The sequence below is a fragment of the Typopeltis vanoorti genome, chromosome 22 (assembly GCF_054136105.1).
Source record: "Typopeltis vanoorti isolate ZY-2024b chromosome 22, IOZ_Tvanoo_1.0, whole genome shotgun sequence".
Classification (NCBI taxonomy): domain Eukaryota; kingdom Metazoa; phylum Arthropoda; class Arachnida; order Uropygi; family Thelyphonidae; genus Typopeltis; species Typopeltis vanoorti.
The window spans coordinates 91,797,907-91,824,282 of record NC_143570.1 but is presented as its reverse complement, the minus strand read 5'-3'; the positions used below and the strand labels follow the sequence as shown (position 1 = coordinate 91,824,282).

Below are 26,376 nucleotides of genomic sequence, written 5' to 3'. Positions count from 1 at the left end.
TAGTATTTTTCTGAGCCTCCGTGGCTCAGTCAGTATAGACGAAGCCCTTTGGATGGAAAGACCTGGGTTCGATTCCCATCAGTGACATGAGGAACCTATATCTGATCCCTTTCAACAAAAGGTTTTTTTTTTCACCCAGAAACTCAGGTTTTTCATCCCCTGAGGAACTTCAGTGGTAGAGAAATAAATGCTGCTTGGGAACTGACAAAGAAATACATAACAGCATCAATGTGTGAATGTATTCCAAAGGCCAAAACACTGAATAAGGGGAAAACACTGAAAGACGTAAAATGGATGAATGCGAAGCTTAAGCATGATATCTGGAAGAAGGTACTTTGGAGGTAGTACAAGATAAATAATAGTAATAATCAGTTATATGAAGAGCATAAAGAACAAGCCAGGAGAGTGATTCAGTCAGTAAGGAAAACAAAAATGCAGAATGAGCAAAAATTAGCAAATCAGGCGAAGAAAAACCCTACAGAGTTTTTTAGATGTGATGCAAGTAGAAGGAAGAATGATCATGATAAGATGATGTTAATGGATGAAAATGGTAGAATGGTAACTGCTGCAGAAGACATTGTTGAGGTATTCAGTGATCAATTTATAAGGGTGTTCATCCAGATCAGGGAAGAATTATGAGGAACTTATGTGTAGAGAACATAGGAAAGGACAGCTTAAATGTAAGTGAGCAGGAGATATTTGAGGAAATAAATAAATTTGATGTCAATAAGGCAATAGTATTTGATGACATATCACCATGCATCTTAAGGGAATGTTCCAGGAAATTGGCAGTATCACTAGCATGTCTATTTAATAACAGTCTTACAACAGCACAGGTTCCAAAAGAGTTTAAAGAGGGTAAAACTGTTCCACTGCATAAAGGAGATGATAAGACTGTGGCTACAAATTATAGGCCAACCTGTATATCTGGAGTTGTGGTGAAGGTACTCGAGAGATTGGTAAAAAGTAGGATAAAGAAATGGGTTGATAACAGCAGTATTCTCTGTAGTTATCAGCATGGGTTTGTTAAAGGGATATCATGTTATACTAACTTACTTATGTACTATAACAAGGTGACAAATATCTTGAACAGGGGAGATGCATATAAAGTGGTGTACTTGGATTTTGCAAATGCTTTTGGTAGACTTCCACACAAAAAACTGTTAAATAAATTGAAACAGATGGGATTGGATAACAGACTTCTGAGTTAGATCAGTGACTGGCCTGTCAGATAGGTATTAGAAAGTTGTATATGGAGGTGCAGTATCCCAAAAGAGGAAGATCACTAGTGGTGTACGGCAGGGGGTCAGTTTTGGGACCATTATTGTTCAATTTGTGTGGTAATGATATTGGGATGGGATTAACTATTAATATACAGCTGTCTGCAGATGACGAAAAACTGAGGAGGGTAATCAGAGTCAAGTGGATGTTATGGCCTAACAGGAGGACTTGAATAGATTGCATGAATGGGCAGGTAAGTGGAACTACCAGTTCAATGTTGCAAAGTGTAATGTTTTGAGATTTGGTAAGCAACGATGGGATCCAAACTATATACTTGGCGGTGAAAAAATTATAGGATGTAGAGGAGATGAGAGATCTAGGAGTGATGGTGGATAAGGACATGAATTTCATGGCCACATTGCACAAGTTGGGAAGACATCACATCAGATAATGGCAATGGTGCAGATCACCCTGACATTCACAAATACAGAGGTTACAATGTGGCATTGTATAAGGCCTTGATCAGGCCTCATATGGATTATTGTGCACAGATTTGCTCGTTAGGTTTTCGTGGTGACGAGGATATGTTGGAAAGGGTCCAGAGAAGATTCACAAAGGTAGTCAGTGGTATTTGGAATGTGGAGTGCAAAGACAGATTGAGAGAATGTACGTTGGACAGCCTTATTAATATGAGGATGGGGGGACAGATATGACTGAGTAATATAAGCCAGTCAGGGGTTGTTATCAGGTTGACATGTAAGAGATTTTTCATAGAATGGGAGAGGGGAGAGAACAAGAGGCCATCGTTGGAAACTGTATAAGGAGGGTGTGAGCAGAAGAGTGAGGAAAAGCTTCTTTGCATGGAGAGTGGTTGGTGAGCGGAATGCAATGCCTGAGCATGTTGTTAATGTAGAAACAATGAATCAGTTTAAGGCACAGTTGGATGCACATTGTGTGCAAGAGTGTATACCTCCCACAATGAGTCTCTAATTCCATGGAGATCAGATGTTAATAATGATAATAATAATCAAAGCTTAATTAGTGATATACAAATGATAGTACTAATATAGTGAGCATATACTACCATATTGGTGATACAACCCTTCTACCCCTTTGCCTTTCTGATTTGGCTGTGCACAATGAATTATGCCAAATATTTCAACCCATCCTGGTGTAAAATATATCATATTAGTAGAATATTAGTATAATTAAAAATAATGTTTATTCACTACAAAGTACATATAATTTTGTGACTTCATAATTGCACAAAAGTGGGGAGAGGGAGATTTTTGTAACATTTTTCATGAAAGTTTGGCTGTTTCTAATGTTTTCAAATTAATACCAAGTGAGTGCAAAAACTCAGAATAGGATTTAATTTTGAGAATGTACAACTACAAAAGAATCCAACCGAATGACCTGAACACAGACAAGAAATATATTTCTATGGCCAAATAAATCATTGAATTAGACAATTTCTCTGCTGATAAGTAGGAGAAAATTCTCACTTTTCCCTTCCTATCAATATTAATAGCAGTGTACTGAATTTAAACTGAATATAAATGATGAAAGCACTTTAGTATACTGTTGACTTGAACTAATTTTTTGACTACTGCTACTCAGTTTTAAGATGTAACAAGAAAAGTCTAATCCTAAACGAATCCAACTAGTTCTTCACTGGCAATGCAGAACTGCTTACAGTACCCATTGTTCCGTTTTCGTCTAGCCTTGAAAGCCAGTGAGCACAATGTCGTCTGCTACTACAAGCTCGAATGGAATAGCACTCATCATCTGCAGCCAGAGGCTATCAACCCATCCTTATGTACTCACCTAATAGTGGGCTATGCTGATGTACGATACGACTTGATAGTTCCACGAACAAGTTACCATTTGGATGGATATGCCAAACTAACAGCACTTAAAGAGAAGAATAAAAAGCTAAAGGTGATGCTGTCTGTGGGTGCTCGGAGTGGAGGGAAATTTTCATCAATGCTTACAACGCCAATAGGAAGGGAAAGGTAAGCTATAATGACTGAATATAATAAAACTTAAATTATGTTAAGGCACTTAAAAGGAGGACAGAACATCTCTCCATCAGATGTTGAAATTAATAACAATAAAAAGCATGTGCAGTACAGCTGTAAATTCCAAAGCTATTTTTGCATGCAGCTCACAAAGGGTGTGTTGCTATGTAACTAGTGTCTCTTATTTTTACTTTCTTTCTCATCAAAAGTCAAACCTATTTTCCTTTATGATGTAAGAACATCCAGCTATTCAGAGTAGAATCTGGAAACATGACTCCAGTGGTAACTAATTCAGACCTAACCCACCATGCAAACAAAGAATGGGGAGGGGGGATTTAGTGCTGATTGAAAGTGCTTAAGAAAGAAGCTCATTATAGGGAAGGTGTCCCCCCCCCCCAAATAACACAGTTATTTCTCTGCATGACTCATTATCATTTTGTGTTGAGGTACAAGTGCTAACATGATATTAATGGTGGTCTTGATATTTAAGATTGTGAACTGATGTTCAGATGTTGTGTTACTTAACTCTTAACCAGTACCCTTTTTTCACTAATAATATATATACAGGTTGTTCACAATGCACCTCCCTAGTTTCAAAGAATGGTAAAAAAAAAATCAAAATGCAGAAATATGTAAGGTTTGTTTATTCAAACATTCCAGAGACTCTACAAGTTTCATCCAGAATTTTTTTTAGAAAAATTGATGAATGCTCCTTATCGTTTGTGCAATTTCAACACCATGGTCCATACACTTAAGTAGTAGTAGTAGTAGTAGTAGTAACACGTTGAAACTAGGGAGGTCCAATGTGGACAACCTGTATATGTGAGTTTCATCTGTAGGAAGAGGAGGGAGGAGGATCATTAAATCTTAAACTAAGATTTGTGCTGGTATGTTGAATGTCTTTCCTATCTGACCTCAAAGCACTGAATCAACTGATCCTTTATTATTATTATTATTATTATTATTATTATTCGAGAACTCCAGGGAGTCAAGGACTCATCGAGGGAGGCTATAAGTCACTGAAACCAGCTGTCATACCTTCCCTTAAATTCATTTACACTAGATGCACTCACTACCCCAAAAGGCAAACTATTCCACTCACTCATTGCTCTCTGAGAGAAAAACCTAGCTCTTACCCCTTTCTTGACTGTGAACAAACTTAACTTCCATGGATGCACCTATGTTCTCTCCCCATCTTCCATATAACAAAAAATCGCATTAGATGATTCCTATGACACTCATTCAAAATTTATATACCTCCACTATTCTCATAATCTAAATCCCACAATCCAGATATAATCTTTGTACTCTTCTTTGAACCCTTTCCACAGCTTCTTTATCCCCATGGAACACAGAGACCAAATCTGCACAGATAAGGAAGTCATTTTGCCTCTTCATAAGGCCTTGATATGACCATATAAAGAGGCAAAATGACTTCCTTATCCTTATAGGTTTGATTCAATATCACAATTATCCTCTGAGTTGTATTTGAAACTTTTGCTATGTGACCTCTGAACTTCAAATTCCTATCCACCATTATGTCAAGATCCCTTGCCTCCTCAGTTTCTTGAAGCATAACCTAACTAATATAATATGCTGCTGCTGGAACTCTAATCACACCAAAGTGCATAACTTTACACCTACTAACATTAAACTGACAATCATTTTCGTTTGCCCAAATTTCCAGTCTATTCAAATCATTTTGTAAGTGCTGAATATCAGTAGCATCACTGACTGCCCTACCTATCTTTGCATCATTGGCAAACAATTGCATCTGATGTTAGACCCTTCCTGGTGTCCTTAATGTATAGATTGAACAATAACAGCCCAAGGACTGAACACTGAAGTACACCACTGGTCACCTTAAATCTAGCAGATTCATACCCACTGAATACCACTTTTGATAACCATCCCCTGATCCAAGTGATGAGTTTATATTCCAATCCCATATTCCCAGTTTATATGATTCTTATCACATAATATAATATAGTCAGAATTCACAGATAATTAGGAATAATGAGGAATTAAAGTGTATTTCAGGTCGTGAGTGTGATATTTTTGTCAAACTTCAGAATGAAGAAAATAGTGATATGACAAGAAATGGCGAGGTTGTACCAGAGAACTGTGAGGGCGTGAATGTAGAAAGTGTGAATGATGGTATTAATACAGAGCAAATTAATGGCTTAACAGAAAATAAAAAAGATGAGATAGATGCAATGAGTGAGATCGCGTTGTTGAGCAGAGCGATACAAAGAGCAAAGCGGCAGCTAAAGCGTATGAACAAAAGTCTACTGAGTGTACCAGCCAATAATAAAAAGTATGATAGGAAAAATAAGAGTATGAGTGTGAACATAAACAAAATGAAGGAGAGAGTGCTGTATGGAGATTCGTTAGTACGAGGTGTGTTAGTAGAGGATTTGACAAAATCGTACCAACCTGGTGCGACCATCAAGGACATAACTGAGTCTATTAGAGAGCAAAAGGAAAGGGTGAAACAAATGACTGTCGTGGCAGGTACAAATGATTTGAAAGCAGATAAAATGGAAAGGATAGAGGACCTGAATGAATTGTTTGAGGTAGCAAAAAAAAGAGTGAGAGAGTTAGGATGATTAGTCTTTTGCTGCGGTATGACAGTGAAATGTTTAAAAGGAGGGCCATAATTGCAAATGACTTTATGCGTGGGTTATGTATGATGAGTGGTGTGGAATTTGTGGACGTGTGGAGTCAGTTCGATGGGTGAAAGGATCTATATAAGATGGATGGCTTGCATTTGGATGGATTCGGTGCAAGGAGACTTGAAAAAGTGTTGTTGAATGAAGCGGATGTGCAGAATCAGAGAAAATAGATTTATTAAGGGGGAGGAGTAGATATGCAGATATTAGGGAGGCAGTTGAGTGTATTAATGAGTATAATATGCCCGAGCAAATAAGGACAACAAAACAGAATGGGATAGTTAGTATAAGGCATCAAGGAAGGGATTAGGGTCTGAAATTCATGTACACTAATGCTAGGAGTATTAGGAACAAGAAGGAAGAATTTTTGGCCATGGTTGGCACTTCCAGACCACAGGTTATTGGCATTAGTGAAACATGGCTGACTGTAGATGATATAGCTAGTGGGATTGAATGTGATGGGTATAGTGTGTTCAGGATTGACAGGGAGAATAAAATGGGGAAGGGAGTATTGTTGATGATAGCTGCAGCCAAGGAGAATAGAAGATGAATTGCAGGATAGAGAAAAGAGTACATTTGAGGTCATTTGGTGTGAGATTGCGGCTAGCAGAACAAAATATACAATTCGGTGCTGCTATAGACCAGATGATGGAAAAGATGGTGGAGATAGTATGCACAAGCAAATAGAAGAAATGAGTGGAAGGAGGGTAATTATTATGGGAGATTTCAACTATGGTTGAAATCTCCCATAATAATTACCTCCCGTGTGTCCTCTCCTTACTCCAACTTGATTGGAGTAAGGAGAGGACACACGGGAGGAAGAAATTGGATTTTATGCGGATATTAAGGGATAACTATCTGCTACAGCATGTAATGGAAAATACTAGGGGTCAGAGAGTGCTTGCCCTAGTAATTGCATCTAAGAATTTGGCTGTAACGAATATGACTATGTTGCCACCAGTTGATGAGAGTGATCATAGGGTCTTGACTTGGGAAGTGGCTAAAGGTTTGGAATTTACAATTAACACAGGGTACATGTGGAATTATCGGGCTGGTAAGTATGACAAGCTTAGGAGTTTGATTGGTTCAGTGCCATGACATGTACAACTGCAAGGGCTAGAAGTTGATAGTGCATGGGAGGCAGTTAAAAAGTGTTTCCATGAAGCAATGGCTGACTGTATACCTAGAGTCCAAATAATAAATCAAGTAGGGGTTAAAAATGGATGAATAACACCATTAAGCTTGAGCTGCAAACAAATAAACAACTATGGAGGGAATTTAAGGAGAAAGGTGACCGGCAGGCACATGAACAGTATAAAGCATAGGCCAGAAGGGTAACGAGTGTGGTAAGAAAAGCAAAAGCGGATTACGAAAAAACATTGGCCATGCAGGCTAAACAGTTTTTTCGATATGTTGCAAGTAAAAGAAAAAATGTATATGGCAGAATGAATTTAAAGAATGCCGATGGCAGGAAGGTAACTGAATCAGTTGATATAGTTGAGTTACTGAGTGGGCACTTTGCAAGAATATATCATCCGGGGTGGTGACATTGCAGAAATGAATGAACCAATAGATTATGCGGGAATTGTGGTGAATGAAGTGGAGGTGAGTAGTCTATTGCATAACTTCAATGTCAATACATCTGTGGGATTGCATGGTATACCAGCTCGTGTCGTATGTGAAGCGGCTAAAGAATTGTCAGTACCCTTGACCATTTTGTTTAATTTGAGTCTCAGGTCTGGGTTAGTCCCGAGGGGGTGGAAAGAGGGGAAAAGAATTCCACTGCATAAAGGAGGTTCCAAGACTGCTGTTGTAAATTACTGACCGATTAGCATATCAGGAATCGTTATCAAGGTCTTGGAGAAATTAGTCAAGAAAAGAATACAAGATTGGATAGATAAAAATGAGATATTGTATGGGGGACAACATGGTTTTGTGAAGGGTAGATCATGTCTCAGTAACTTGCTCACATTTTATAACACAGTGACGGCTGAACTGGATAAGGGTAATGGGTTTACAGTGATTCTACTGGACCTTGCCAAGGCCTTTGACAGGATACCACATGGAACTCTAATCAGTAAACTGGAGCAGATGGGGATGGATATAGGGTTGGTGAGATGGATAGTAGGGTGGTTGATGGAGAGATACCAGAGAGTGGTTTATTCAGGAGTTGAGTCCAAAAGATGGCTTGTGACCAGTGGTGTGCCGCAGGGCTCTATTCTTGGACCACTACTTTTCAATTTGTTCATCAATGATATAGGAAAGGATCTGAGAGGAAGGGTTCACTTGTTTGCTGATGATGCAAAGTTGGGTAGAGCAATTGTGAGTGCACAGGATGTCAAAATTTTACAGGATGATTTGGATAGTTTGGAGGATTGGGCTAGGGAAAATGGATGTCAATTTAATGTGGCAAAGTGTAAGGTTATGCATTTTGGGGTGAATAGCAGCAGTATATCACATTGGTGGAACTGTACTCCAGGAGATTGATGAGACCAGGGATTGGGAGTGTTGGTGGATAAGGAATTGAAGTTTGGGAGGGGGCACATTGCAAAAAGTGGCTAAATCAGCTCATCAAATCACTTGGCTTCTGAAAAATACTTTAACAAGCAGAGACAAACAAGTTATTGTTCCTCTGTATCGAGCCTTGATAAGACCCCATCTAGACTATTGTGCCCAGATATGGGCGCCAGGGTTTCTTCTTGATGGGGAGGAGGTTGAGAGGATCGAGAGACGAGTGACCAAGATGATGGCAGGTCTGTGGAATGAAGCTTATGAGAACAGGTTGAAGATTTGTGGGTTGCAAAAATTGGTTGATAGGTGGAAAAGGGGTGATATGATTGAGACATTCAAATTAGTGAAAGGTTTCTATAAGATTAATTCAGAAGATATTTTTGAGAATAGGACTGGTGGTGGGAGGACTAGAGGCCATACATGGAAGTTGGGCAAGAATGTGGTTAGCAGGGGTGTTAGAGCTAGGTTTTTTACTTGGAGAGTGGTGAATGAGTGGAATAAGCTGCCAGAGTCTGTTGTGGGTGCTACGACCGTGAATGAGTTCAAGGCGAAGTATGATAGATACTGTGTGAATGTCGCATAGTTGTTCTTGACATGATGTTAGGGCCTCCCTCGATGAGTCTGTCGACTCCTTGGAGTTGCCCAGAATAATAATAATAATATTTTCAGCGAAATTGAAAAAAAAAAAATAGCTACTATTCTTTACCAAACACTTCTATTAAATGTGTGCTAATACTTGGCTATCCTTCTCTTTCGTAAACCAATTGATAGACAATAGTAAGGAGTGCCTGGTCCTCTGAAACTGCTAAATCGAATACCTTATCAATATCTTTGGCCAACAATGATTTCATTTAAAAGGTATTAAAGAAGATTTGCCCTATCCAGCTGATAATAAATACTTCTAGGTGATCATCAAAGGTGATTTTAAAAAAAAAAGGATTCTATAGAGATATGAAATGTTTTTTGTTTTTTTTTAAACAAGTCTCCAAGTTGCCTATTTTTTCCATCAGTAAAGAAGCAATCTGGAATATGAACAGGCTACGCAAATTAACTGAACTCCAAATAAAAGAACACTATAATTACATCTCCACTGAATATGATCTATTCAACTAGACCACTGATTAAAACGACTGTATCCACATAAAAATATTTAAAAGTTTAAAAGTTTCAAATAAATACAGATTTAAAAAGAAAAAAAAAATCTTTTTTAATCTGTCTTTGAATTTCACAATTCTTGACAAAAATAATTAGCTGAAGTCACCTAATTTATCTCCAAATTCAATGTGAAATAAGTTACATCTGTAGCCCACATTCTAATGAATGATATGTCATACACTAAAAACTATGGAATCATGTATTCAATAAATGCTTGGTCTGCCATTTTGTCTGTATAATTATTATTATTAGAACAGTCTCCATGGAATCAGAAGACACATTGTGGGAGACCCTACATTGACACACTAACCATTATTCACACAATACCTGTCATACTTCTCCTTAAATTCATTAACAGACAAAGCATTCACAAACTGCCTCTGGCAACACATTCCAAACATTCACCACTCTCCAAACAAAAAATCTAATCCTAATGCCCTTGTTAACCACATTCTTGCACAATCTCCAGGAACGACCCCTCATTCTCTCTCTTCCTGCACTATTTAGAAAAAAAGTCATCAGTATCGATCCTATAAAACTCCTTCAATAACTTAAATGCTTCTATTGTATCTCATCTCATAGATCTATCAGCTAGTTTGTGGAGCCCACAGAACTTCAATCTTTCCTCATAAGAAACATTCCACAGACCTGCAACAATCTTTGTAACTCGCCTCTGTATCCTCTCAACCATTTCTTCATCACTAAGAAATTCAGGTGACCAGATCTGTGCACAATAGTCCAGATGTGGTGTTATTAATGCCTTATAAAGTGGAACAATAACTTCCCTATCCCTACTTGTCAGTGTGTTCTTCAACAACCGTGTAATTTGATGTGATATTTTGGCAACCTTTGCAATATGCCCTCTAAACTTAAGTTCTCTGTCCACAATAATCCCCAAGTCCCTAGCCTTGTTAACTTCTTGCAGTTCAGATCCATTAATAGAGTATGTATCCATTAATAGAGGATGAGCTCACATAGCATGTGAGCTTATCCTCCCAAAGTGCATCACCTTAAACTTAGCCATGTTAAACTGACAGCCATTTACCTTCACCAAACAAGGATATTTCCTTTCAAATTACTTCCAATATGATTAATGTACAAATTAAACAACAGAGGACCAAGTACTGAGCCCTGAGGTACACCATTAGTCACCTGCCTTCTACTGGACTCAGCTCCTCCATAAACCACTCATTGATATCTGTTCATCAGCCACCCTCTAATCCAAATCACCAGCTTTGGATCCATATCCATTTTCTCCAATTTATGCAACAGAGTTCTGAGTGGAATCCTGTCAAATGCCTTTGCAAGTCCAGCAGTATCACCGAGTAAGGATTTCTTTTATCCAACTATTGTTACTTTATTACAGAAAGTAAGTTACTAAGGTAAGACCTACCCTTCACAAAACCATACTGCCTCTTATAAAGTATCATATTTCTGTCCACCCAGTCCTGAATTCTGATTTTTATCAATTTCTCCAAAAAACTTAACTACCACTCCTGAGATACTGATCAGCCTATAATTTGCTACCTTTTGTCTTGGAGCCTCCCTTATGCAGTGGAATTACTTTCCACTCCTTCCACTCTATTGGAACTTTACCAGAACTGAAGCTTAACTTAAACAGCCTGGTCAGAGGAAGTGCTAATTGTCTTGCACATTCTTGAAACACATGGACCGATATGCCATCTAACCCTATGGCAGTATTAGCATTAAGGTTCTGTAATGTACTAAGCACCTCTATTTCTTCGATCTCTAGACTTTCATCAGTAAGTGACACATTGGACACTGCAATACTACAACCAAGATGGACCACTTTTGCAAAATGATCATTAAGTAACGCAACTATTTGATTTGGTTCTGTTACTTCCCTTGAGCCTCCATAGCTCAGTTGGTATAGATGAAGCCCTTTGGTCAGAAAGACCTGGTCCGATTTCCATCCATGACGTGAGGAACTTTATCTGGTCTCTTTCAACTAAAGGCGAGTTAGCCAGTCTCATATGGAGGTAGAGGGTTTTTTCCTCCCAGAAATTCAGGTTTTTCATACCTCAGAACAAACTAGCCAGGAGCATGCAATTGACAGACATGTGACAGGCTGTTTCCAACCACCTGAGCCAAACCTATGTACAGAAAGAATCACTGAAATAATTCTCATCAGTATGGAAGCATTTATTTCCTGCTCGACCCTAAATTCTCATATTCTCATCCCATCTAAGCCTTGGTTTTCCTACAATTGTGCCAAGGCTGTACAAAAGAAGAGTCAAGCATCATAACATGTATGATGATGCTTTGCCCGGGACTTGGGAGTGTTGGTGGATAGGGAGTTGAAGTTTAGGGAGCACATTGCAAAAGTGGCTAAATCAGCTCATCAAATCACTTGGATGTTGAAGAATACTTTGACGAGCAGAAACAAGCAAGTTATTTTACCTCTGTATCGAGCCTTGATAAGACCCCATCTCAACTGCTGTGCCCAGATTTGGTCACCTAGGTTTCTTCTTGATGGGGAGGAGGTTGAGAGGATCCAGAGGCGAGTGACCAAGATGATAGCAGGTCTATGGAATGAACCTTATGAGAACAGGTTGAAGATTTGTGGGTTGCAAAAATTGGTTCATAGGCAGAAAAGGGGAGATATGATCGAGGCATTCAAATTGCTGAAGGGTTTCTATAGGATTAATTCAGAGGATATTTTTGAGAACAGGACTGGTGGTGGGAGGACTAGGGGACATCCATGGAAGCTGGGCAAGAGTGTGGTTAGTAAGGGTGTTAGAGCTAGGTTTTTTACTTTTAGAGTGGTGAATGAGTGGAATAAGCTGCCAGAGTCTGTTGTGGGTGCTATGACATTGAATGAGTTCAAGGCAAAGTATGATAGATACTGTGTGAATGTCAAATAGTTGTGATGGACATGATGTTTAGGGCCTCCCTTGATGAGTCTAAAGACTCCTTGGAGTCGCCTGTAATAATAATAATAATAATAATAATACTACAACTGGCTTGCATCCAAAATTCCATCTTAATATACAGCCTACACCAAAGTGGAACAGCTGCAAGATAATAATCAATACATTAAAAACTGATTTTAGGAGAGCTAAAAGCAGAAAACTTGCATCCTGCCCAAATACAGTCGTGCCTTCTGGGCTCAAACCCCAAAGCTCTTGCTTGCAACTTCTGTTTAATACTACTCCCATCAATATTAAACTCAAATGGCACTATTGCATCATCACCCAGAGAAAAAGCCTACTTGCCGGCTTTCTACTTCTCCAATTCTTGCATAGCTGATCATGGTAAATGCCCCCAACCATTCCAAACACTCAATACTCAATGTTGCATTTGACCTTTTTCCAGAAAGAGTTCAGAAAAATTCTGCTTAAACTGGATACCAAAAAAATCTCCTGGCTTTGACGGCATCATTCCAATTTTTCTAAAGGTCTGGGCCCAAAGTTAACTTTCACTTTATGCCATATATTTACAATTTCTTATTCCAACTGGTATCTATCCTGCAGTCTGTAAACTAGCCCATAAACAGCCTATTCCTAAGAAGGGCAAACAAATCTTTACTTTCAAACTATCAACTGATTTCTCTCACCTCAATTCGTTCTAAAGTTATGGAAAGAATTATCAACAGCCAATTTCTATGTCACATAAATTAAAGATGCCAAGAAATTATATTATTGATTTCATCCTTTATCCAAGTGTAAGCAAACAAAGATTGCATGTGAAGTCACTTCACCACTGGACTATTTATATATAGAGGCTAATGACTTCACATCAATTGCATTAGTATCCCATAATGCAATGCACATATCCATGTGGACATGTATGATGATGCTATGCATAAAGGTTAAATGGTAGTGATCCTTCCCATAATGCATAGCATTATACATGTCTGCAAGGATATGTGTACTGCATTATGGGATACTAAGCCAATTGATGTGAAGTCATCAGCCTCTGTAGATAAATAGCCCAGTTGTGAAGTTATTTCATCCCAAACTTTGTGTGCTTACTTGGATAAAGGATGAAATCAAGAACATAATTTCTTGGCATCTTTAATTTATAGTATATATAGTATAGACAGATGTTGAAAAAACTTTGAACATCTGTCTCTAATCTAGAGTATTTTACTAATAAGGTGTGACATCTTTTGGCTACTTCTATATGGAAATAAGACTTCTGCATTACTTCAACCTTGGTATCACTTCTGGGTCTGGCTCCCACTGATGAGAGCCCAATAAAGGTTGAAATTGGTCTGGGTAGTGACCCTTCCCATAATGCATAGCATTACACATGTCTGTAAGGATGTGTGCTTTTGCATTATGGGATAGTAAGGCAAGTGATGTGAAATCATTAGCCTCTATATATGAATTGACCAGTCGTGAAGTTACTTCACGTGCAAACTTTGTTTGCTTACACTTGGATAAAGGATTAAACCAAAAATATAATTTCTTGGCATCTTTAATTTATAATATAATCAAGTGAAAGAACTTTCAACTCCAATGTTACATTGAAGACTTTCATCTAATAAATGATTGACAGTTTGGATTCTGTCACTGTCAATCAACAGGAGATCTACTAACCTAGTAGTTCCCTGGTTTCCTCTATGTCACCCATCTCTGGACAAATACCATGGAAAAGTTTGGTGAATCTGAAGTGGTTGCTCTTGATACCTCCAAGGTTTGTGACTGAGTTTGGCACAAAAGTCTATCAAGAAAACTTTCATCATTCAGTTTTGAATTGAAGAAGTCACACCTGACTTCTTCAATTCAGTAGCTAGCTTTATGGACAGATGCTCACTTCAAGTGATGGGATGGCTCCTTATCCTCTATCTCAACTAATGTTGGTTTCCCACAAACCTCTGTTCTTTTTCCCACCCCATTCCCCTTCCTTCTATCATAAACGAAGTTTTGCTGATGATAGAATTGCACTCCTCCTTTTTGTTTGACAAAGCACAAATCACCACAACCTCCAAAAGTCTGACCACTAAAATAATTCATTTAGCTTACATATTGATACAAAAGTTCCAACCTCCTTCGACTATAATCACATTACACAAAAGCTCTGGCAGAAAACAGGACATCAGTATATCATTAGCACTGTTTACCATTATAAATATGGACAAAAAGATATAAATTATTTATAGAAAATTATATATTAAAAACTTGTCTATGTCGGTGTCCTAAACACATCAGTTCATATTTCCCGTGAAACAGATGAAATTCAGAAAATGAAAACACAACTCATGACAATGTTCAATTGGACTGGTTAACACAAGAACCAATCACAGCCACTGATTTCTGGGTGCTACTGTCTCAGCGCACTCCCTGCCTCAACTTCTGGGTATTTTAAAAGCACTGGAACACTAGGAATTTGACCCATTGCACCATCTGTATGTCTGTTCAAAGGGCTCAATGGTGTACATATTTGTGACTGTACATCTGGGTTATTAATGCGAATGTGATGCAATGTTTGCATGTCCAAAAACTGTCCTGTTCTGAAGCATTAGTATACTGTGTTTAATTTTAGGAATCACATAAAGCCAGGGAACAATTAGTGGAGTCTTTAACAGGAATAAATGCAAAAATATAATATCCGTAATATTGTTATTTCCATGGGTGTGCACCGCACACCCAGAATATATGCTCCTCGTTCTAGCATACCATAGGTTGAGCAACCTCTTGTGGATGAGTTCTTGATAATAATAATAATAATAATAATTTAAAAAAAAAAACTATATGTTAAGGGTACATCAGAAAAAATAGCCAAAGTTCTCTGCAAATATGACCTCCATAGCACTTTCAAACCTTTCATTTAGCTAGCTGCCTTCATACATTCTCCTAGAGATCAACTGCATCCTCCTGAATACCCTAGAGTGTATAAAGTTCCTTGCACCTGCCATTTGGCCTACTTTGGACAGACTGGTATATCACTTAACAATCGCCTTGAAAACACAAAAATCATTCATATAGCAAATCAGAATTGGCAAACCATGATCTGGATACTTCTTCACACAGAATCAGATAAAAGAAAACATCTTTATTACACAGAAAAATTTCTGAAATATTTTCCTATTATTTATGTTGTGTCTTCTATTTCTATGCTACTTATGAATTAGCAATCATATAAAGTGGGAATACCCTATAGCACTTGGGAATCCTGACCGCTGTGAACGCAAAGCAAATGAAGTAGTGCTCGGGCGCTACTTTGTTTGCCTGAGCCAGGCCAGAGGAGTTCATGGACATCATGTATTGGCGATCACTGCAGATGCTCAGGCATAGCTCGTATGCAATGCGTAGTGTGTATTCTCAAATCATCTACTCGACTCGCCCCCCCAAGATTAAATCCTGAGTGCACTGATGTAAGGACATGAGTTCTGTTATCAGTTACAATTTAAATTGTTTTCCTCAGTTAGGTAGTTTAGTACTGTGTGACTATCACAGTTATAATTGTGGTTTGATGATGCTGGTTAGAAAATTAGCAAAATAGTAGTGAGTTTTATATATATATATATTTTCCTCTCTTGGTGTAGTTTATACCATAAAACATTATTATGAATGGAAGCCAGGATTAGATCAACAACTTCTGTATGTCATGCATAGAGAAGTTGCTTATCTGATCTTGTAACACATCTTCAGACCTCAATTATTCTAACAATTACCTGAAAGCAATATGCAGAAATTGCTAAACATCATGTTTGCAACATATAACTTGCATTTTCCACAGTTTATATTGGTAACAGCTTTTGATGCATCGCTGTTGAATTATTTATGCATTTAGTAAATCAGTATAATAACCCAAAAACTATAAAACATTAAGATATCAAAACCTGTGGTTATTTTCTTGTTTTGTGCATATTTATTATGACAATAAACCCAGTTATTTATATTTATATTATTTATGTTTATTTATATTTAAAAAAAAAGAGTTTAATGTATTTATATTAAAAAAAGAGTATAATGTAATGTAACATGCATTTTGGTTAGCAAAAATTCAGGGCTGGTTATTTTATTAATAATGAAGTGCCTGAAAGACATTATCCTCTAGTTCAGTGATTTTCAACCTTTTCCATAATATGGCACACCTAGACTAATTATTAAAATTCTGCAGCACACTAAAAATCTATTCTTTTAATTTTTTTGATGATCTGGTAAAAAATAGGCATAATTTTGATTGATTTACACACACAAGAAGAGGAAAGACCAGAAACTAATAAATAAATGTGCAAATTACGACATTATTTCTTTCAATTAATTTGTTTTCATAAATCTCGCAGCACACTGGTTGAAAATCGCTGCTCTAGTTCATCATCATATTCTCTAGTTCATCAGGATGATGTACTCAAGGATAGCATCTTGAAATACAGAAGCCATGATCATGATATTCATCATTGTTGTGTATTCACATAAAATATTAACTATTACAACCATAAGTAAGCAGAGAGAGATAACAAGATGAAGGTGAAAAAAAAAAGTTCTATTTGGAGTGCTAATAATAGTATGTATATAATACTTCCAGACTTTCTCTTTGGATATTCTCCTCTCTTTTTTTTACCAAATCTGGGGGAAAAAAATGGAGAAATATGCCAAACTCAATTAAGCAGCAGAGTTTTATCTGTCTGAAAAAAACAGTTGATGGAAAAGTTCTAAGACTCTACAATTAGGAATATTTTTTTACAGGAGACAGAGTAACAGAGATATGTTGCCACAAAACTAGATATCTCCACAGTATAAGCTTAACAATAGCTGTTAAATAATCTCACAGAACACATAAGTGCAGTTTCTCTTCATAAAATGAGAATAATGGAGAAAATATAGGAGCATGTAGCAAGCAGAAAAAAAAATGAAGATTATGGAATACTTTTGAGAGAGGAAGTGTAAGATTACAAGATGTAATCCTTGCCATGGGATTTGAGAATGCTCTTTTTTGTGTGGAGGTGAGGGAAGGATTCATTCCTTTGGTTAGACCATTTATGGCAGTAGAAACAATCCCTTTTACATGCTGATTCTCCACACAACCATATGATTGGAGAGAGAGAGAGAGTCAATGAAAAAAAAAGGGTAAAAAGTGACTTCCTGACCCTTTTCATGGTTATTTTGCATTTCATGGTTTCTTTTATAATAGTGTTAACATATTTTTCTTATTATTTTAAAGTTCCCCAGATAGAAATAAATGCATTTTATACAGTAACTTGTACAATTTCCAGAAATTCTTCTCTTTTAGGTTTATATTATCAGTCATTTATATTTTAAAGAAGTATAAATTTGATGGAGTTGACTTTGACTTTGAATTTCCTGTGTGGAATGGATCACCATATGAAAGAATTTATTTTATCTACCTACTCAAAGTAAGTTAAATATTAAAAATATCAAAGAATATAATATACATAAGAGATTATTTATGAGTGAAAAGTGTGTTTGGGAGAGAAGAATGGGAGCATATTCTAGGAAGTTTTATAAAAGGATGGTGAGCAAGAGAGTGAGGTATTTTTATTTTTTACTTGGAGAATGGTTGGCAAATGAAATTCATTGCCAGAAAGTATAATGAATGATATTGTACATGAGTTTAAAGCATGAATGATGTACATTTTAACAGATAGTGATGATCTCTGCATCACAGTGATATGTCTTGCAATCCCACAGAAGCCTGATAATGACAGCATTGTGCCTTGCCAGAAAGTGCAGTGAGTGCAAAAACAGTGACTGAGTTTAGCGTATTGTCTGAACTTTAAACTCATTTACTGTTCCTGCACTTACCACACTTTCTGATGATGATGCATTTCACTTACCAAACATTCTAAAAAAAAAAAAAATCTGCACCTTACTCGATCACAGCTTACATAAAATAATACAATTTAGAAATACATATTGCATTTATTGACTTTGAAAAAGCATTTGACAAAGTTAAAAGAAACATATTATTTAACATATTAAATGAAAGACAAATACCAAATAATATCCTAAAAGCTATCACAAGTATATATGAAAATAATCAAATACAAATAAGATTAAATCACGAGCTATCATATACGAGAGAGATAAACCAAGGGGTCCGACAGGGATGTCCCCTCTCAACAACTCTTTTTAATATCTACTAAAATGGAATAAAAATTTTCATCAGGGAATTAAACTTTCTCCTACAGTAAACTTAAACACTCTCCTCTTTACCGACGACCAAATAATAATTACAAATTCTGAAGATAACTTACAGAAAGCTATTTTAGATCTAAATGAGATAGCCAAAGATTATGGTATGATAATATCAACAGAAAACTCAAAAACTATGGCCTTTAAAGGACAAGATCCAGCAAGAACTAAAATAGTAATAGTAATAGATAACAAGATCTTAGAACAGGTGAATTCATTTAACTACCTAGGATGTATGATTACATATGAAAATGAAAAAGATATAAACGTAAAAATTGCAAAATATTTAAAAATAACAGGTGTAATTAACTCTATATTTAAACCAAACCAGACTAAAAGTATACAATACATTAGCCATACTAGTCTTAATGTATAGAAGCAAAATCTGGACAATAAAACAAAAAGACAAACAAAGATTAACAACAGCAGAAATGAAGTTATGAGAAAAACTGCAAAGTATACCCTATTTGATCACAAAAGAAACAAAGAAATTATGAAAGAATTAAACCAAGAATCAGTAATAGAAAAAAATTAAAAAATATAAACATAAATGGATGGAACACATTCAAAGAATGAAAACAGAAAGATTATCAAAAGAAGCCTTAAAGTACAAGCCATTAGGAAAAAGAAAACCAGGACGTCCTCTTAAACGATTCAACGATGACTTCTAAGGCAAGAACAGGCCATGCTAGGCCTAAATCCTTGATATGCATGTCCATGATAAAATCCATGGCAGCTCACAATCTGGGATCAGAGGACAGCAGAAAATTAATCTCGAATACACCTTATTATTATTATCATTATTATTATTATTATTACCCAAGACCCCATGGAATTAAAGACTCATCCAGGAGGTCCTTTTATCATACATCCAGATCATCATACCATGCTTTAAACACATTCAAATTCTCTGCAGACACCACACTCACAGGCAAGGCATTCCAATCATTCACATCTCTGCATTAGAAAACCTGCTTCTCACTCCCCTACTCACACCCTCCTTATACAACTTACAGGGATGACCTCTGGTTCTCCCCTAATCTCCCACTATTTTCTGTAGAACCTCTCCAGCGTTGATCATATAACAACCACTTAATAACTTGTAGGTCTCTATCATATCTCTAGTCGATCTCTTGTCCACAAGGCTCTGCAAGTTGCATCTTCTCAATCTTTCCATATACTCAACATTCCAGAGGTTAGAAACTACCTTAGTCAGTCGCCTCTGGACCCTTCCCAACATCTCTTCATCCTTCTGAAAACCGGGTGTTCAAATTTGGGCACAATAGTCCATGTGTGGCCTAATCAATGCCTTATATGGAACAAGAATCTCCCTACTTCTACACGTCAGTGTCATCCGCATCATTCCCAGAAGCCTTTGTGCTGTCTTCACAATTTTGGCTATGTGTCCCCAAAATTTCAGATCCTTATCCACTATTATCCCCAGATCTCTTATTTCCTCTTCCTCCAAAAATATATCCCCATAAGCATAAATTCTACATCCCATCTTTGTTTTCCAAATTTTAAAACCTTACATTTTGCAACATTGAACTCACATCCCCATTCCAGTGCCCAATCACCCAATTTATTCACATCTTCTTGTAAGGCCACAACATCTCTACTCTTCATTGTTCATCGCAACTTTGCATCATCTGCAAACAACTAAATATCTCCATCTAAATCTTTACCAATATCATTACTATACAAATTAAACAGCAATGGCCCTAAAACAGACCCCTGAGGCACACGACGAGTAACTTTCCTTTTCCTGGATATCGCTCCCCATACACAATTTGTTGATACCTATCAGATAGTCGGTCTCCAATCCAATGCACCAATCTAATATCCAACCTGATCCACTCTAGTTTGACTATCAACTTATCATGCGGTAATCTATCAAAAGCCTTTGCAAAATCTAAGTACATTACTGTGTATCATTCTCTTCTGTACATGGAAGCAGTCACCTTATTGTATTATAATAAGTAAATAGATTACTAAAAACCTGACCTCCATCTAGTAAATCCATGCTGTCCATGAAAAATAATATCATTATTGTCAACCCAATTCTGAATTCTAGTTCTCACAAGCTTCTCCAACAACTTAACTACAACACCTGACACACAGATAGGCCTATAGTTTGATGCTTGAGTTCTATCACCTCCTTTATGAAGTGGCACAATCTTGCCCTCCTTCCACTCCTTAGGAACTTGACTCAGTGCAAGACTCGTATTAAAAAAATATGTCAAGGCCAGCATCAACTCCCTGGCACATTCCTTCAGAATATGTGGTGATATATTATCAAGTACCACAGCCTTATTTAAATCTAGTTTGCTCAACTCCCCATACACCTCTTGCTGACTTACAGTCAGTTTCTCTTCCCCATCATCAACTGCTCTCAATCTCTCCAAAGTCACATTCACAAGATTGAAAGACCTTTATGAAACTGCTCATTAAGTATCTCCACCACACTGTCTTTATACCATTTTCTCCAATCAATGTCATCCTTCCATAATCATTCTTTCTTTTGTTGCCTATACATATCGAAAGAGCTCCTTAGGATTCTTTCTGGCTTCATTAGCTAACTGCTATTCATACCTCTCTTTAGCTACCCTCACCACCCAAGTTGTATTGGTTGGTGATGTCTTTGTAGTCCTTATGGAATTGGTTTCCACTTCTCTTATGCTGCCTCCATAATGCCCTTTTTCTCTGTATCGCATGCTTAATATCTTTATTTATCCATTTCACACCTACCTAATTTAACCTTCTCACCCTTGGAATACATTTAGACATTTCATCTACTAGATAGTTTTTGAAAATCCCCAAGCTGCATTGATCTCTTTTCCAGCTAACTCTTCATGCCATGCTACACCTGCAAGCTGTCTCCTGAGCTCTTCATAATCACCCCCCTTTTAGTTCCACATATACCCTTTTCTTACAGAGGTCCTCACACTGCTGGTAACCACCCAGGTAATCACTTCTGGTCACTCACCAATTAGCAGGTGATTTGACACTTCATTTATAATTACATCCTCTGATGAGATGACCAAATCCAAGACCCTCAATCCTCGTGTGTCCTCTGTTACACACTATCAGAGGTAGCTCTCCCTCAAAAACTCAAAAAACTAATTTTCCTTACTTCCAGTTGCTATCTCATAATTTCAGTCTATATTGCCATAATTAAAATAGCTCATAATGATCACTTTTTTCTTATTGGCATGGATAATTAGATTATACAATTCATAGTCACTACCATCCACATTTCCTGGCCTATAACAACATCCAACCAAGTATTTCATTCCATTCACCTCTATCTCACACCAGACTGCCTCAAAACCACTGGCACTATTTCCCTCTTGCATCTCTACTTTGTATGGACATAACTTTTTCTGTGTCATCAATAGCACTCCCTTTTTTACCCCTTCTATCCTCACGAAACACATCATACCCTTCCATCTCTATTACTGTCAGGATGTCGTCCTCATCTAACCATGTCTCACTTATTCCAACAATTTTCTTACACTTCTAGCATTTGTATATAAACATAACAGCTCATTCCTGGATCTACATCTGATACCACTCATTCAATGTGATCTCTCCATGCTCGACTGGGGCCATTTCCCCTTCTGCTTATTCATTTTAGAACCCTCTTTAATTCCAACTGTTTCCTCTTGATCCCAGGTCATCCCATTCCTTTCCTGTCTACACATGCTCTCACTTCCTTTTGGAGCATCCACCTTTCTCACACTGTGAACCTCTGTCTACCCTGAGTCTCCCCGTTTCCCTGTTCATCTTGCACTCCCATTTCTCTCATTTTCCATACTCATGCACTTACTTCCTCATTCATAACCACCTCTTCAATCTTTCCTGTCATACTCTCCTGCTCCTCCACATCAATTCCCACTTGATCTGATTCATTCTCTATACTCACTTCTCTATCTTCCAGCAACAGTCTCTCCAAGCAACTCACACCATAACCACTCAAATGCAGTCCATTGCTCCCATACAGTTCACTTCGTTCTTCAAACTCATTCCACACATTAACAAATTGTACTCTCCTCTCCTCACACATTTCAGCCAACATATCATTCTTAATCCTTGCTCTCTGCCTCATCTCACCACAATCATACGTAGGCAAAAAAAGCACCCTTTAAATCTGTACAACCTTGTCCAGAGCAAGCTTTTACAAACATCCATTCCTTGTGTGGGATTCAAACCCAAAGCATGTTGGCTGGAGAGTGGATATGCTATCCCCTCTACTAACAAGGCTGGCAGATGCTAATACTGAGCCTTGAATATTAAAAAAAAAAATTTATACATATGTTCCTTTTAACATGATATTCATTTTTTTATTCTGCTACAAATTAATGGTGATTGCCTCATATTTGATTTCATATGTATATCCTTGAATTCTGAACATATTTGAAGATATCACTGCCAACATAACACAGTCAATAAGATTTTGTATTTATGTGTGCTCTCTCCATGTGAATTTATGAGCATCTTTATGTTGGAACATGGTTTATATAATGACTTGTCCATGTCCTGAAGTGAAATTTAGCATGCACTTACCATTATTAATAGCTTTGTTCTTTCCTCCAAATTTTCCCCAAACATACCTATATGTCTGCAATTCATTTCCTGCTTTACAGCTTTTCTTTTCTTTTTCATGTCATCTGCCACCTGTGATGACTCAAAAAATTCCTCTGATTCTTTTTAGAATCTTCTGTGGGACCACAGGCAAAATAAGTCTCACTGTCCAATATCTTATTTTGAAAACTTTCCACATCACTCTACCTTAAATTGTCTACATTCAAGAATCTTTGTGTTTAATGTTGAGCACTGTAGCTACTACTTCCTTGTCTGATCACTGTTGAATATAACATCTTATAATTATTATTTAGCAGTATATCACTGCTTAAGTCTTCTTCGACTCAGTAACAGCGGTTATGCTGATGTGATACAATTCACTGTCACTATAGCAAATTTGTAAGGACTACAGGAATAGCTTGTCATAGTGGATAGTTGCTATAGTGAATTTCTTTTAGCATAGCAGTGTACCTGTAGGGCTTTTTTGGTCAGGACTTTTCAGTAGTTTGTTATAGTGAGTGAGTTTATTATAGTGGTTTGTTTGCTAGTTAGTGAGTTTATTACCATGGTAGCGAGAATCAACTGTACTTATCTAATTATTCTGAAAGTTCCATTTCTCTTCCTTTGATACTTTTCATGATGATGCTTGTCTTCAATTCTGTTGAGGTCGAGTTTCTTCCACTAGCTGTGTGTTAAATGCTGGGAAAAATTCATGATAAAAGTTTAATGAAGTGAAACAGCACTAGGAAACAATTAAAAGTAGTATTTAATGATTCTAATATTTTGTCTCAGTTACAGAGACATTATCAGGGAGTACAAAAGGAGATTTGTAACATGCACACACACACACAAAGGTAGCACAAAACTAAAACATATGGATGAAAGACAGTCTTAACTAGGCGGGGCACCCTCTGTGGACACTTGTCGGAGGTTTAGGTTGTAAACTGGATCTCGAAGCATTAGTGTTTCCCATATTTTTTATGCAACTGTATTTATTTAATTTATGGTTGACTTTTGAATTCTAAACCCATTCCTCAACTGCAACCTCTTCATACTGTAGTTAACGTGGCATAAAAAAAGGCTTAATGAATTCAGCCACAATATTGCTGTTACACCTCAACCATTATTAAACCTAATGTTCAACATTAAATGCAGTATCTGTAACTTAGCTCCTGAGATAGCTAATAACATCAGGCTTGACATTGCCAGTTCACTTTCTAGATCTTCACCTCTCAACAGAAATCTATTACCCTTAATAAACTATGTAAAGATAACAGCATAGTCATACTAGATCTGACAAGAGAAGTGCTACCATTATCCTCAATGCCAGTGAATACAATAAGAAAATGGCTATCATTCTTAGAGACTGCTCCACCTACAGACCTTTAGATTATGGTCCCACAAAATTGCAAATCAAGAAATTAAAAATCCTAAAAAAAAGTGTCTTCCTGGCCTCCTGATATCACAAAAAAAACTCAAACCCTTCAGTTGCCTCCCCCACCTAAGATTCATAAATGTAATTCCCCTTCTACAACCCATAGTAGATACTACTGATTCTCCCTGCTATAAATTATTCAAACAGTTAGCAAAATCTCTTGTCCTCCTTACTGGTCATACAACATTATACATAAAAAATTCTTTCCATTTTAAAAGGTCTACTGCATATTTAATTGATAATGATACTGATATCCTAGTGAGTTTTGACATCATCTCATTGTTTACTACCATTCCTTTAAATGACACCTTATTGCTTTTAAAAAACGTTTTTCCTCTTGATATCATTGACCTATTTTCCTTTGCTATCCATTCTAGTTATTTCTCTTGGAAGAACAAAATTTATAAACAGATAGAGAATACCTTCATGGGTATCCCCTGATCTTCCCTCTCATCCCCCACCCCATGCCAATTTTTTTATGGACGATTTTGGAAAACAAGCTTTTGACTCAGCCTCTCTCAAATAATCTATCTAGTTGAGATATGTAGATGATGTCTTTTCTATTTGCTCTCATGGCCCAGATTCATTAGATACTTTTCTATGTCACCTTGGTAGCCTTCATCCTAGAATCCAATTTACTATGGAAAAGGAAACTAATAATAATAATATTATTATTATTATTCAGGCCTCCAAGGAGTCAAAAGACTCTTGAGGGAGGTCCTTCCTAAGACATAAAGTCTGTCAAGACTCATCAAGGGGAGGTCCCCCCCTGAGAAACACAAAGTCTATCATACCACTCCTTAAACTCACTGACCGTTCTCGCTCCCACCACTCCACCAGGCAATGCATTTCATGGCTCAACCACCCTCCACACAAAGAAACCCCTCCTTACTCTCTTGCTCACAGTTTCCTTTCATAACTTCCAGGGATGGCCTCTTGTCATCACTCCTTCCCGCTGTTCAACCAAGCAAAAGAACTCCCCAGTGTCAACCCTGTAACCACCTCTCAACAGTTTAAAAGTCTCAATCATATCACCTCTCCTTCTTCTATCCACCAAACTCTGCAGTTCACATTCTCTCAGCCGATCCTCATAACTATCCTTGTACAGTCCTGAAACCATCTTTGTCATCCGTCTTTGTATCCTTTCCACAGTTAATTTATCCCCTTCAAATCCTGGGGACCAAATCTGAGAACAATAGTCCAAGTGTGGTCTGATCAGAGACTTATACAACGGAATGATAACCCTCTTATCTCTGCAGGTCAGTGTCCTTCTCATAATAGCAGCAATCCTCTGTGTTACCTTCACCACCTTTGCAATATGTCCCCTAGTCTGGACTTTCTAGACACCTTGGTCACATGTATACCTGATGGTAACCTGTCCTTTTCAGTATATAGGAAACCCGCTCACACAGACAGATACATTCACAAACTTTCCCATCATATCCCCCCTCCTCAACAATATAGAGTCATAAAAATACTAACCCATAGAGCTTATAACCTTTGTTCTAATGAGACCTCTCTTGCAACAGAACTCAATCATATACACCATACTTTTCTATCTAATGGTTACATTTCCCACATTATCAAAAAAATAATTATTCCTCCAGTCTACGACCTTCTCTTCAGAAAGATTTTAATAATGCTATCAC

General features: G+C 37.2%; 1 protein-coding gene across 1 annotated transcript in view; it reads left to right on the top strand.

The window, feature by feature from the left end:
- LOC150094568 (acidic mammalian chitinase-like) overlaps positions 1-26,376 on the top strand; it is a 155,928-nt gene that overhangs the window by 25,348 nt on the left and 104,204 nt on the right. The window contains exons 2-3 of the mRNA XM_090412094.1: positions 2,945-3,236; positions 17,786-17,909. Coding sequence (XP_090268220.1) covers positions 2,945-3,236; positions 17,786-17,909 — 416 coding nt within the window. The remainder of the gene's footprint in view (positions 1-2,944; positions 3,237-17,785; positions 17,910-26,376) is intronic.